The sequence below is a fragment of the Corvus cornix genome, chromosome Z (assembly GCF_000738735.6).
Source record: "Corvus cornix cornix isolate S_Up_H32 chromosome Z, ASM73873v5, whole genome shotgun sequence".
Classification (NCBI taxonomy): domain Eukaryota; kingdom Metazoa; phylum Chordata; class Aves; order Passeriformes; family Corvidae; genus Corvus; species Corvus cornix.
In genome coordinates, this window is record NC_046357.1 from 45,051,365 (window position 1) to 45,065,307 (window position 13,943).

The 13,943-nt window shown below is 43.4% G+C and overlaps 1 protein-coding gene across 5 annotated transcripts in view; it reads right to left on the reverse strand.

Annotated features, from left to right (window-relative positions):
* PALM2AKAP2 (PALM2 and AKAP2 fusion) overlaps nt 1–10,279 on the reverse strand; it is a 267,420-nt gene extending 257,141 nt beyond the window's left edge. For 2 of the 5 annotated variants that reach the window (XM_039567787.1, XM_039567786.1), the window contains exon 1: nt 9,784–10,192. In XM_039567787.1, coding sequence (XP_039423721.1) covers nt 9,784–9,828 — 45 coding nt within the window. In that variant the 5' untranslated portion in view covers nt 9,829–10,192. Of the gene's footprint in view, nt 1–9,783 lie in introns of all 5 variants that reach the window. The other 3 variants (XM_010401306.3, XM_039567784.1, XM_039567783.1) reach the window with 3 other exon arrangements.
* Between the last annotated feature and the right edge of the window lie 3,664 nt (nt 10,280–13,943).

The window sequence follows — 13,943 nt, forward strand, 5'->3', positions numbered from 1 at the left end:
TTAGATCTGTGTTTCAGGGCTGCTTTCATGGGCAGTGAGTTTGCAGACAGTGTAGTCTTGAGATACAGGGGCCAAATCCAGAGGGAAATTCACCTCTGAAATCCTCTGAGATTTGCGGCAGAGTTGTAAAAGTCAACTCCTACTAGGTTTCTTCAGTTCAGCAGGATTTTCCGTCTGCTCCATTCAGAAGTGAAAAGATCTTTAGAACAACTCCTGTCTTCAGAATTATGAATTATTACATCATATTAAAAGCCCAGGGAAAAAAAATGTAAAGAGCTGCCTACATTGTAAGCTCTATTGATTCTGGAACAACTCTCCTGCAATACTGTGAATTACTGAAAAATTCACAGAGGAGGAGGTCGGTGTCATCAGTTTCACCAAAATCTTGGATCAGCATCATAAGCAATGCCACACATGATAAGGAAAAGAATACTCATAAACCACTTCAATTCTATTATTTTTCCTCAGGCACCCAGGAAGTTGGCAATCTGATAATCTAAAGCTAAAGCATGAAAAGTGTGAACAGGTCTTTACTTCACAGATGAGTTTCAGACATCCTATATAGTCTATACACTATACTTTATATCTTATTTTAGTCTAAATCTTGTACATTTTGAAACTTCAGCAATGACAACTGTAAATTTACTACAACCAACCAGTACTTCCCAGTGTTTTACTGATTCAGGGACACAGTTCTTAAAAGTGTTACATTTAGGCTGTTCTTTATTTTATTTTTTAAAAACTATAGATTTTTTTTTCCTATCTGGTTAGAAGTTACTTCCTTAACCAGAACAATTTGCTAAGATCTCGGTGATGCTGTGATGAGTTTATGCACATTCCTAATACAGCAGGTATCCCTACCACAAGGAGCAGTCTTAAAGATGCAGCTTTTAATGCTGAATCAGACTTCTGCTGGAGCCTATTTCACTAACATGCAGCAAGTGCTTGCATATGCTTGTTTTTATTAAGAAAAAATACATGACTAACAACTGAGCCTTACTTTTTATGTCAATGTACTTAAGGATTCAAAAGAGATAAGGGATTAACTCTCAAACACTATCTGCACAGAGCTGCCAGAACTGGCCAACACATTCAAGACAGCAGTTTTGTACCAATGCCAGCACATGAGACAATCCAGTCCCCTGTGCTGCAGTTATCGTAAATTTAGTGACACCTTGGATGCCAAATGCTTGCTTTATGCTCCAAATGGGAAACAGTTGGAAGACTAGGGATCCTTAAAAACCCATGGTTGTCAGCAGGATCTTTTCCAAGGACCTGGCACGTGGCGAAGAGCAGAGGTGTTCCACGAGAGGTTAACAGGGAGGGGGTGTGTACGTGCTTGTATACCCTTTCCCTCCGGGACAGGCCGGTCATCCCACAGTGGCACCCAGCTGGTTAATTAATGGCCAGGCACTCACACCCACTCTGAGCCATCTCAGCCCTGCGCTCTCTCCTGCTGCTGCTGTGCCGTAACGAGACTGCAGCTGTGCGACTGCAGCCAGCCCCACGGGTTGCTCAGCTCTCCCTCCTCCACTAATAAATTACACAGCAACCTGGCTTCCAATTTCTGTCTGCAATAGTCAGCCTCTTAAAAGGGTCTCTTCAGCCATTAGTTGACCAGGTTACTTCCCTCTACTGCAGTGCTGCTTGCAACTCTGCATGGCAAAGGAACATGGCTGAAGCAGAGAAGCTGTCAATGACATAGCCCCAAAAAGCTGGAAAGTGCCTTTTATTTGGTTCTCTGCTGGTAAAATGAAGGCTTTCTTTCAAGGTATGTAATTTTTTGGAAATATCGGAACACATCTCTGCCGTCCCAAACCTCCAGCGCTGATTGCCAGGGACTGCTATTATTAGGAACTGCAGAGGGGCTGAGCCCCACCCTGCTGATTGTTGTCTGTGGATCCTGATAAATTATCCTGGCAGCTCAAATTAAAACAGTCTGAGTACTGCCTAAATCAACAACCTGAGCTCTGTGTGTCTGGAAGGGGCAGCAACTCATAGATGAGGGGAGGTCTGTCTCCTTCCAAAAAGAGCACTCCAAACTGCATTGGTTGCTGGCCTTTTTTTTGTGCACAGAGAGCATTTGTTTTTACTGGCGAAGAGGAAGAAAGCTTTACACGCCTCCAGCATCTAACCTCTCTGGAAGTCAGCTAAGTAACAAAAAGCATCTGTGTGTCAAGAACTACACAGGTCTGGTGTGCGATTGCCAAAAAGCCATACCTATTTCACTGCCACCCCACTTGTTTCGTGATGTTAACCCTTGCAACCACGTGGCTTTCCGTGATCAGAATTTGCAACAGAAAATTCTTTTCTGCTCTAGGAAATTAGGGACAGAGGCAGGTGTAGCATCCCTTTGGTTCCAAGCCCTGCTTCTGAAAGGCATCCTCAGTCCAACCAGTGCCTTCAGCACACGCTCATGTGCCCTTTGAGAGAGGGCAAGGTAGTAATTAATAATTTACTAGAGATGCATAGTCCAATATTCTCCCAAATACACTTGGCAGATGAACCCTCTTGCTTGTGACTGTCCTTTGCAAGAAGGATACACTTCATTCTGTGCAAGAATAAAACAACGTTTGTAAAGCATGTAAGGAGTTGGATACAAGGAGTGATTCCTGAAAGAGCAGGACTGCTCAAGGAGAGGCTGAGTGTCTCTGTGCCACCCCTTCTAGGCCTATCCCACCTTCAGCCTGGCTACCCAGCTATCCATTACTTTAAGAATGGCATGTAAATCCCACAGTCTGGCTTCAGACTAACAGCTACCCCACTAATACCACAGTACAGGAAATCTGTCCTTGAAGTTACACTCCAGGCTAGAGCTGTTCAGTAGTATCCAAAAATGTAGATCTTTCACAACTATTTTATTTAACCAGAGACTTAACAACAACAACAAAATCACAAAACCTTTTCACCTATTTTCAACTTCTTTTTCAAAATATAATTTGAAAGGCACAAAACAAAATCCAGTATCTCAGCTTTCTTGCCTGTGCTCAAGAGATGTTGGTGATGTGTTAAGGGGTAGGAATGTGCTGTGGAAACAATTCTAAATTTAAACAGTTGAGTTTGGGTAAGTCTGGAAACTGTCTAGAAATTTCTCAGAGCAAGTTGGTTTCTGGTTTCTCTAGTCTTCTACCTAGTTTTCACTGATACTTTGACACAAATATTTTTTCGTCATAATTCTGCTTCTCTTGCTGTCATCTAAACATTCCTAAAGCAAAAATACAGATAAAACTTGAGAAGGTAATTTTAGTTTCCAGATACTTTAGGCATTTTTGCTTGACTTTTGGCTTAGAATAGGCAAAGGCTGTAACATTTCATATGCTGTGCATGAACTCCCAGTGCTTTATATACTACAAAAGTAAAGGCAAGATAGAACTGTGCTTGCATGTATTTCTCTGTGTAAGGCCTGCCATGAAGCTGACTCATGGTATTGCTGCAGTCCAGGGTAGGGTTGCAGATCCGTGTGCAGGGAAACCTCTCTTCATCCTTTACAGCAATGCGAACATAATTTCTCTCCTCTGGCTGATTTGCACTGAGGTTCACAGGGATCTCACAGATTCGTGTCATGCTCACGATACAGATCTTATTTAGATTTAGTTTGTGCTAACCCCCTAGTTTGCTCCTGCTGAACCCATCCCTGGAAATATTTGCAGCAGGATGCAGACTCAACTCTGCCAGGTCTTCCTCACCAGAGTACTCTGGAATTATGGTAAGGTCTCACTAGTCCCCAAGTCTTTTAGCTCAGAATGTAAAAGGAGAAGAGCTACAGCTACAGGAGGATTTTTTTTCTGTTTCAGGTAATTGGATGTTGGGACCACTGAGGAATGAGATGGCAGAGGAATGGCTGTGATTAATCAGGGCCATAAATATGATAAGTAAGCTATGATAAATATGATATGATAAATATGATAAGAGCAAATAAGACAATGAGGGGGAAAATGGGAACGAGAAAATTGGATTAAACTATGTAGCAATACTGAATGAGTTTGAATTCAAATGGGTATTGCAAAAGGGGCTTTCTCTAGTGTCAAAACTTCAAGATTTGGTTGCTCCAGGCATGTGTTTGAGTACATAGGATGGCTGCACTTCATCAGCACATCTAACCCATGCTTCACAGTGCCTAAAGTTGAACCAGGAGCATGGTAAACAGATAAAAATCTTCTCTGCCAGCCTCTAATAATTTGCAACTCAAAAATTGCTTCTAATGAGAAAGTCCTTTATGGATTCCACTTCCATGAGCATACCTGGTTTGTTCTCAAGCCCAAGTGCACTCTTCAGCATCCACCACATCCTGGAGAATGGGGCTCTACAGCTTAACAACTCATTACAAGGAGAACATTTTTTTGGGTTTGTTTTGTCCACAACTGTTACCTTCCTTAGATACCTACTGATCCTTGTGCCAAAGCTTCTAAGTAGTATTTACTTATCCTCTCTCTCCACAACACTTACACCTTCTGCAGATTCTTCTCACTCACCTATTTTCCAAGCAGAAAAGTCACAGCTGGCTTACTTCTACCATATCTTGCTGCATTTTTATTTTTCCCTGCAGTCTTTAGGTCTGAAGACAACTGGATTCAGACAACATGGGATTTGATCCCATGCTTAACTTTGAGGACAAAAGCATTACTTCCTAAATGAAGGCATTGGAAACTAGTGTATTAAGCTATCACAGCAAAAGCAAACTGTTGATTAAATGAATTTGACACATCTTTTGAGGTGATCCTCAACACAAGTTTCTAATTTTCATGACAATGATCTCTGGAAGGACTCATAAAAATTGTGGAGCAGTGTTACAGTAAAATGACCCTGGGTATGATGTACTAGTCATGGGTTTTCATTGTGTGGAGTAATAGCTATTGGGAGGGAAGGGGAGGATGGGAAGAGGCAGAAGGGATGCTGGCTTTTCTGTCAATAAATTTTCTGAAATCTATGGACATCAAGTTATCTTCACTGCAGTTGTTGAGTGTCCAATGCAGAAATACAGAATGATTAGCTTGCCAGCAACTGTGATACTGAAACTATACCAGTACTGTCTTTCCAAAATATTTTATTACTATTCTAATTGTATTAGTATTCTCAAACACCTATTGAGAAATTAGTGCAGTGCTATATGTAAACATGAATGGACCTAGCTCCTGTTTGGGAGGACTTCCAAATCTCACCTGGCATAGTTTTAACTGGTGTGAAACTCATCTCCTGTGCAGGACAAGTATCCCCCTCCTTGCCCCTGTTGTACTACCTCCCACGCTAGCTCTTGTTCCATGTGAAAGGCAGCGCTGCTCAGACTGCAGAGCCCTGGTGCCAGCCCCATACTACCTTAAATCTGGATGCACAAACCCATACTGCCCTCTTTTAATGCCTGCTGTATACAGGTGTGAAGTACTTCTTTAAATGGAAGATCCAGTTTACCAAATAATCAATCTTGCTCTCTTGATGTAGTATATCCAGCTCCTCCACCACTCCTTATGTTACCTGCACACCAGCAATGTTCATTTGTATCAAATTACAACTAGGGAATGCCTTCAAATCTTGAAAAGCTGCTTCCTCTAAGTTCTCTTGCGCCTTTGCTCTCAAGGAACAGCAGTCTCCCTCACAAACAGCAACTTTTTAAGACCTGTCAGAAAGCCAGTCCTTAATCCATGTAAGGCAGACCGCACTGATACAGGAGGGGGCTATTTTCAACCCCCACTGTCCTGCTGTAGTAGGTCAACCCCCTCAGGACATCTAAGTAATGTTAGATTCAGCTCAATATAGAAAAAGCAAGAATGGCCTTGCTTGACAGGAGGTATCTTTGGTGAGGCTAACTGAGTGTCAGTGATACTATAATTGAGCTACTGGTTCTCTGAGCTGGGCATTTGTAAGTAAGGGACCATCACGGCTGTTGTTTTTATTTCCTGAGGAATCAGTATAGTAGTTCCCCACTTGAATCTGTAGGCTGGACATCTCTTGAACCTGGAAACCTCCTCCAACTCCTGTGCTGGTTGTTGCTTTAGTTGACAATTTCTCCTCAGTGCTACCCCTCAATGATTGCATTTAATCTACTTGAGGCATGGGTAACACAAGTTCATTGCATCATATGTGCATTCATATCCCAAATGCACCAATTGGTACTCAACACCCTACTTCCCAGCTTTGTGATTGCTAGAAAGGGGACAGAAAATACTTAGGTTTTGTAAATGCTTGTCTATGTTTAGATCACTATCTTGTGGGGCTCTCTACACTAAGAGATAAGGGGCCAAATAACAAATTTTGGGGTCACACATGTTATTTATCCAAAATAGGAAAAATTAAGTCAGCTCACCTGTCCCCAGGCCACTGAGTCTGGGACTATGTACATTCCCAACTTCTGAGCAACTTGCAGCCAGCATATTTTTTAAAGCCACAAAAATGCTTCCTTTTTCACACAGAATTTTACCCACCAATCACCTTCAGGAAACAAGCAGACGCAAACACTAAAGTGCTCTATACAGGAACAAGCTCAGAGAGAAGATTGCTTCAGACCTCTTCTTTTAACTTCTTGTATGCTTCCTGAAGGCATCTCCCTACAGTATTAAGAGTGGGCACCACTCAGCTCCATTGCTGGTAGAACACCAGATGGATGCTGTGGTGATTCAGGCTCAGACAGATGCTAAGAGCAGTGTGTCATGGCAGAAAAATTTACCAGTATCCATAGCACACATCCAAGTTGGAAGATGTGATGTGACCTCTGCTCAAGTAAGGATCAGAAAACTAAATGCTCCTAGTCATCATAGAACCTCTCCACGACACAAAGTTTATGTCTTCCCCCCAAGCAGAGAGAACTAGGTTCCACTTTTTAGCAGTTGTCTCACATCTTCCTGCTTCTCAAACCAGATTTGCACAGTGCTCTGAGTCTTGCCATAGTCAGTGAGTGAGTTTTAGGCACGTCGCAAAGATCTGAAAATCACAGCTTAAGCATTTCAATGGCACTAAAACATACACATTTGAAGCTTCTCTGGTCTTTGAATCACAAATTCCATTTTTCAAAGACTTATTTAGATATTTCTTGCCCTGGTAAACCATGGCATCCAAGTACAGCTCAATCTTGCATGCACCCCTAACAGCTCCCTAAGACAAGGGCAAAGTCAATTATTCACAGTTTACAGACAGAACATGAATGCACAGAGAGGCTAAGTACTTGCTGCAGACAAAACAAGTGGCTAACTCACATTCACTGAGGTTTAGATTAATGTCCTAACAGTAGACTCCTTCTTTTCCTCTTCCCATGACACTTGCCTCTGTTCCAGAGAGGCATATATTAAAACTGTGATAAGTCAAGGTAACAAAGTATAAAATCAAATACTTCAAAACCAGTCAGCTTTCTGGTGTTAAAGTTCATATTTCTATTTTTGGATTTGTTTTCTTTAAATATTCAGTGATACACACTTAAAATTTACTCTGCACATTTCCCAGCAAACTCATTTACCATGGTGATTATAGAAGCGAATGTACAGAGAACAGTGTGTAGAGAACCCAGTGGTAAGTGGATTTATTTCTGTAAGTCTAGCATTCAGCCAGCGTGATTGCAGAATGCTGGAGTAAGCTTCTGCTCATCTCAAAGGGATACTGCAGTGTGTTCAAACAGATGAAACACCAAGCTGAACTGAAATGCCAGTTCTTTCTTCTTCTGGGAAAGGCCATACAACGCTTGAGAACTGACCTTACTTGAGCCAGCCAGTGGCAGGAGGGAAAAGCCTAACTTGTGTAATGTCACTCAGTCTGATGGAGCAAAACTTATGCTTAACTTCTCTGCATTCTGACAAACATTTGCAGCAGCCCAAGCATAGGAGAAAAGTCACCTAACAAGATTATATGGAAAACCTGTTGCTCTGCAGAGTGGTAAGCAAACAAGTTGGTTCATGGACCCGCATAACACTTAAAATAAGGCTGAATATTTTTGATGCTGAAGTAAAGTCTTTCAATCCAATTAACTGCAAACATTGCTTACTACATTTTATTTATTAACAGAAATAGAAACCAAAAAGGAAATATGTATAGAAACTGAAGGTTCAGACTCTCAAGGCCTTCTACTATGCCAGCACAAACCTGCTGTAAAAGCTGCAATACACCAGGTGATAATATTAAATCCATAATGGCCTCACTGGTGTGAAATGCAGGGCACTAAGAACCAGAGCACCTGATCTACTTTGATGACAGATTCCAGGACATCATGAGGAAATGAGTGCTGTCTGGTGTTTTATTATATAGCAGTCAAAAGAAACAACAATAATATAAAGCTTTTGTTTTTTTAATGTGGAGACAGAAATGTTTCAGAGCTATGCACTGCAGCAAAGCACGGAGCAGCTCTGCAGTACAGTTTTGCCATAAAGGAGTCCCAAATTACAGGCAGCGGTGAGGTTTGCCTCTGGGGGAACATTCCTGGTGTTTCCACTTGAGATATGGCAATGCCTATGTTGATAGAAAACTGAGAACCAGCTTAAAAATATGCATCTGCTTTCCACTGCCTGAAAATTAACTGGTTATAGCTTCTTCCCTCTCCATATCAAATGGTACCATTTGCTCTTTTACAGTTAATATTTTAGAGAGAAAAATCCCATATCTACTTCTTTTAAATCTGGTTATTTTAAATCTCCATGGACCTATCATCAGAATAGTGGACTTCAGAAAAATACCTTGGAACAGCAGCAGAAGCAGCGGCAGCCATTCCTGTTACACTACAAAAGAAATCTGTAACCTGTACCAGCTACAGAAAAATGTAGCATCTGTTGATCACTGGGGCAACTGGGAAAGAAAACTTAAAATCCATGCGGGCTCTGCTGTCTTCTGTTTCCCTTCAGACCTCCAGGTGTGTGGTCCCCAGCACGGACTGTGCCATCTGTCTGGGACTGGCACAGCTGCATCAATGTCTCAGCCATGGGGAAGAAGAGCTGGGTGTTACTTGAACAAGGGCAGGCTGTATGGGGCTGTCCGGCTGGCAGTGCCCACAGAAACACAGGCCTTTTGACACGGTGCCTGTGACATGCTACAGGATGAGCTGGCAGTTTCTGTATGCCAGGATGACGGTGGATCCTCAACACCCAGGCCCCTTCCTCACCAGGTGTCTCCACCCACGTTTCTCTGAGGTCTGCACCAGCTGAGCTCATGGCTCAAGCCAAATTACTCTACTAAATGTGAAAACAAGAGTTATAACTAAAATCGGGCTCAATCCTGCCTAGATTTTATCCCTGGCATGATGCAGCTCAGCAGGGAAATTGTCTGAAATCATGTGCTCAGCAGCCCAAGCTATGGAGCTGAGGTGACAGTTTAACGAGTAGATCAAACAATTACACAATTTTGATAATGCAGTGCCTGTGTTCGATTGTCTTAAAATTAGGAATATAACAATTATTTTCTGCACTAAAAGCCATCCTGCAGCAGATCATTTTGCTTGACTTTTTCATCAGCTAAGCAAAACCTCCAACTGTGAAAAAATATATATTCAGCAGAGTACTGATTTTCTCCTGCAATCTCCCCTCCTCCCCATTTATTCCTTTTCTTCTCTATCATCAATCTTTTAAGCATGCCACTGTGCATTCACATTTTTCTTTCTGCACGTGTCAGCTCAACGCTCTTCCTCAGAGCCCTCTTTCTCCGCCAAATCCCGCAAAGCAGATTTTAACCACTCATTTCCCGAACAGGGAATTCCACACACAACTTCGCAAAAGCCAGGCACTCCGGGCGCTTCCCAGCCACTATGCTGGAATCCCCCCTTCCCTCCAACAACCCACGGCTATGGACAAAAGAGCAAGTAAAAGGAAACTGACTTACTGCTATGGCTTGGAGCCTTTCCTTGTGCAACTCTGCTTCCGCCATCCTGGAGAGAAGGACACGGGAGGAGAGAGGGAGACCGGTGGGTGGGAGGGAGAAACAAAAAGGCAAACAAAACCAAAACGGACTGCAGTCACAGGGGGGAAACTGGAGTAATTGCAAGGAAAGCTGAGCTCCTGTGTAGCAATCAGCGACTTTTGGAGGCACTGCAGGCTGGCTCACGGTACGATCATTTTAGTCACTGGACCAGTGCCTGCCTGGCTGCCTGTCTCCCAGCTGTCTTGCTAACTGCATTTCAGTGCTGCTTCTGTGTGCTGGTGCTGTCACACAAACCATGTAGGCACTCTCCAAGCAGCTGAGCAGAGGGATAGCTCGCATGGCTATAATTTTTTGCGTTGACGTCTCAGCTCATTTGCTCCTCCTATGTGGTGCTGGGTCACGACAGGAGCTCGACATCAGCAGCGTGCACGGTAATACAAACCTGCCTGACTGCAGCAGAGGAGGCAGACAGCTGTGCCACAGCATGTCCTTAGCGAGCAGCACAGCGCGCAGGGAAGGACGGTGGCACATGGCGCAGGGAGCGGGAGCTGCGGCAGGCGGGCAGGCAGGCGGTGGCTGCAGCCCCAGCTGAAGCAGGTTTGGATAAGGGAAAGGACAGGGCTGCCAGGAGGAGGGAGAGCGCGGACGCTGGGGGAACCGCACAAACACTTGTGAGTGCAGTGGTAACATGGCATGCTGCAAAAGGCTGCTGCTGCAGGGCAGCCCTTAAGAGAAGCGACGAAGAGCATCTGGATGGGGAGGGAGGGAGGGGTAAGGTGTCCACATGCCCCGCATGCACTGCATGTATTGACATCAGACATTAAAGTGACAAAGCTGTGTGTACAGACTCTCCGAAGAACCCACTGTTACAAATAGAGGAGAAGGAGGCAGGTGAGGAAGTAAGGGGACACCTGAGCCGGTATCACAAGGGTACCCGCAATTTCAAGCCTGGCTTCGGTTCTGCCTGCAAGCTCCTTACACTTTTATTTTTACTTGTATGATCGTCTGTTTGCTTCCTTTTCTCATAGACAGCAGCGAAGCCCCCCACTCTCTCCCAGCCCTGTCCCATGGGGTGCCGCTGCACGGGTGAGCACGGGGCTGCCCCAGCGGAGGGGCGTCTCCGAGCCAGGGCAGCCGCCGCGCCAGATGCAGAGCTGGGTGGGGGCTGACCATGACATCGTGGGGCTGCCCTGCCGTGAGGAGCAGAAGTGCATTTTGCAGCGTATAACTTTGATGTAATAACCTCTTGGTGCTAAGACAGAGAAACTCCCCTATCTTGAAGGAAAGCGATCTGAAAGTCACCCTGTTTCCCGTGTGCTTGCCCTTTGAAGGGCCACCTAGCCTGGAATTTTAGTTTTCTACATCCCTGTCTTCTCTCTCAGACTGCCTTCACCTCCACTTCCAGGACGTGCTACTTGCTGCAGGCTGTTTTTCAAGGCAGCTACTTTGTCAAGTGTTTTCACCTCCTGGTCCCATTTTCCTTACTGGTGCATGCCATGTGACAGCATGTCAAAGTGACTTCTTGCTTAGCTTTGCCTCCGTGAAAGACATCCTTTGTCATATAAAAACTCACAAAACATTATATAATTCCAGTAGTCACTGTGGCCAAAAGGCAAAGTTTTATTGCCATATCCCAAGTGAGGCAGTCTTAGTAAGTGGGTATTGGGGGGCTCACAGCTAAGGGAAATGCAACAATTGTGGCTAGAAACTGGGATACTCTTTTCAGTCTTCCAGCTTTAAGTAATTGAATAGCAGCTGCCCTCTCAGCGTGTTTGGTCCCTTTCAGCTTGTTTAGTCTCTTTTTTGTTTTCCTTCACCATGTAAAGGTCCATGCATTGCTACTTGTATTACTACAGCTGGTTTTGAAATATCCCATCACACAGGATCCAGACATCTCTACTCCCACATGTGGTCTTGAGAACATATATGGGCAACTGCTACTAAGGCTTGATAGCTATGCCATTAAATCCCTTCAATACCCTTCTCATGTTTTGCTGTTAAGCCTTGCCCAGGGGAAGAATTCTGCTACAGGCTATATCCAGCAAAGACAAGGGTTATGCCCCAGTGCTTATTGGAGCTGTAATGGGCAGCCTATTCATTCCACAACCTGTAGTCACATTACATGTTTCCAAAGCTGCGTGCAATATGCATGGCTTTGGGCCATCCCCTCTTTCCTTCCGTATGACATCCACTCAGGAAGACATTTAAGCACATATTTAAGCACATTCCACACAGTCATATATAAAAATGGATGTGAGTATCTCAGTTATGAGATACAGAGCTGGACACTGTACTTCCCCTTTGTTTATCCTCTCTCCAATTAACTGCAGTGCTTGTTGCCAGAAAGGGATAAGCAGGGTATGTTCTAGTGAGTGCTGCAGCATTCCTGGTCCCAATGAAACATGCAGCAGGGCTGTGCACCTCTCCAGTTCAGTTTGCTGAGGAAACATGGATCAGCTCTGTTGACTCTTTGTGGAACAGGAACAATAGAGGTTGCATCTGCAACTGCAGCAGAGCGGTTTCTTGCTCATGACACGCAGTGAGGAAAGGCTGGAAGTCCTACAATAGTAATAGCCACTAGTTTCTCCACGTATTTCTCTACATATAACTTTCTCTCATATAGCTTGAAGCCTGTGATGGAATGAGGCTGAAATACTTTACTGAGGCAGTTCACAGACCACACCCAGGTGAAGTGACCTCTATGAGGTGATTTACTACACCGTGATGGAGTCTGCAGCAGACAGCCCCTATAGACATTTAGTTAGTGAAGACAGTATTAAATAAAACAAAACAAAACAATTACCCAGTCCATTTTTAAACATTTTTTTCATCCACATTGGTTAGGATTTTTGTTTCCAGAATGTTTTGCTATGTTGGTAAGGGACTTTAATTTAAAAATTAAGAAATTTTGTTAAATCCTAAAGCTTTTTTTTTTTTCTTACTTTTAGGGAAAGAGACTAGAGTGGTATTTCCAAATTTTGAAGACAATAGTAAAACAAGAGAGAATGGAGAGTGTAGGGAGGAGCAAGGAGATTCCAGAAGAGTAGGTAAGAGTAGGTTTAATATGCTATGTTCAGTAGCTAAAAATGGAAAGAAAGAAAAAATGTCCCTTTTATTTCTTCAAATGTCAGTTCAAAAGCTATTATTTTCACAGTAATTTTTAAAAGAGCAAGAACTGCTAAATCCTAATAATGTGTGAATTGCATCCCATTTCCACGCAAAACGGATTGTTATTTTCATTTCTTTGGAAAAGAGTATAGGAAACAATCTGTAGCCCCTGTTCAGTGCTGGAGAAGATCCTGAAAGCACTCTGAGCTATGTGTAGCCCGAACTTTAAATGAGACAGCTTAGTTATGCAGTGAAAATCAGGGTCTTGTCCTTGCCATGCAGCTGAACTGGATTAGGAAAGGTTCTAGTTTAAATCATCTGTGTTTGGTTATGGTCAAGCCAACTGGGTTGTTTTCTTGCCATTGCACTGCATACTATAAGAACCCTTCTGCATGATGCCAGGGATCTTGTCCTTAGGGAGTCTTTGGCCTCCCATCCTGGCTGTTGGTAGGACTGACTTAGTCTAAGAAACCAGAGTTTGTCGTGAAGACTGTGTAAGGCAGGCACGTGCATACACGTGAGGGTCAGGATTAGCACCTCAGCCATTGCAAATGCATCAATATATTTTTGAGGTGACAAGTTACTGGTTGGATTCTGGCAGTGGCTGTCAAGAAAACACAGAGCAAGGAGGGAAAACAGGCTTCACATTTACATTTCAGATTGTTTAAGAGGAGATACTTCTGGCTCTTAAAATTACCACATGCTGACATATTTCATTGTGCTGCACTAACACTGTTCTGGCATCCTGAATAGTGTCAAGAATCCATGCCTATGGCATGTTTGAACCATATTATTATCATCTAAGTTGAAATTCTGAGGTTTTAATTATCTTTCTTTACCTTCCTTACCAAAGTCTGGCTATATTAAAATAGTTCAGGAATGAAAAGGTCATCTAAACTTTTAGATACCTGAGCTCATCACCCATGCTTGTTTTTTGGACTTCCTCAAACACTGTGCCTCACACTACATACCCTTCAAAATTTCTGACAGTGGCACCATCTGAAACTTCCAGG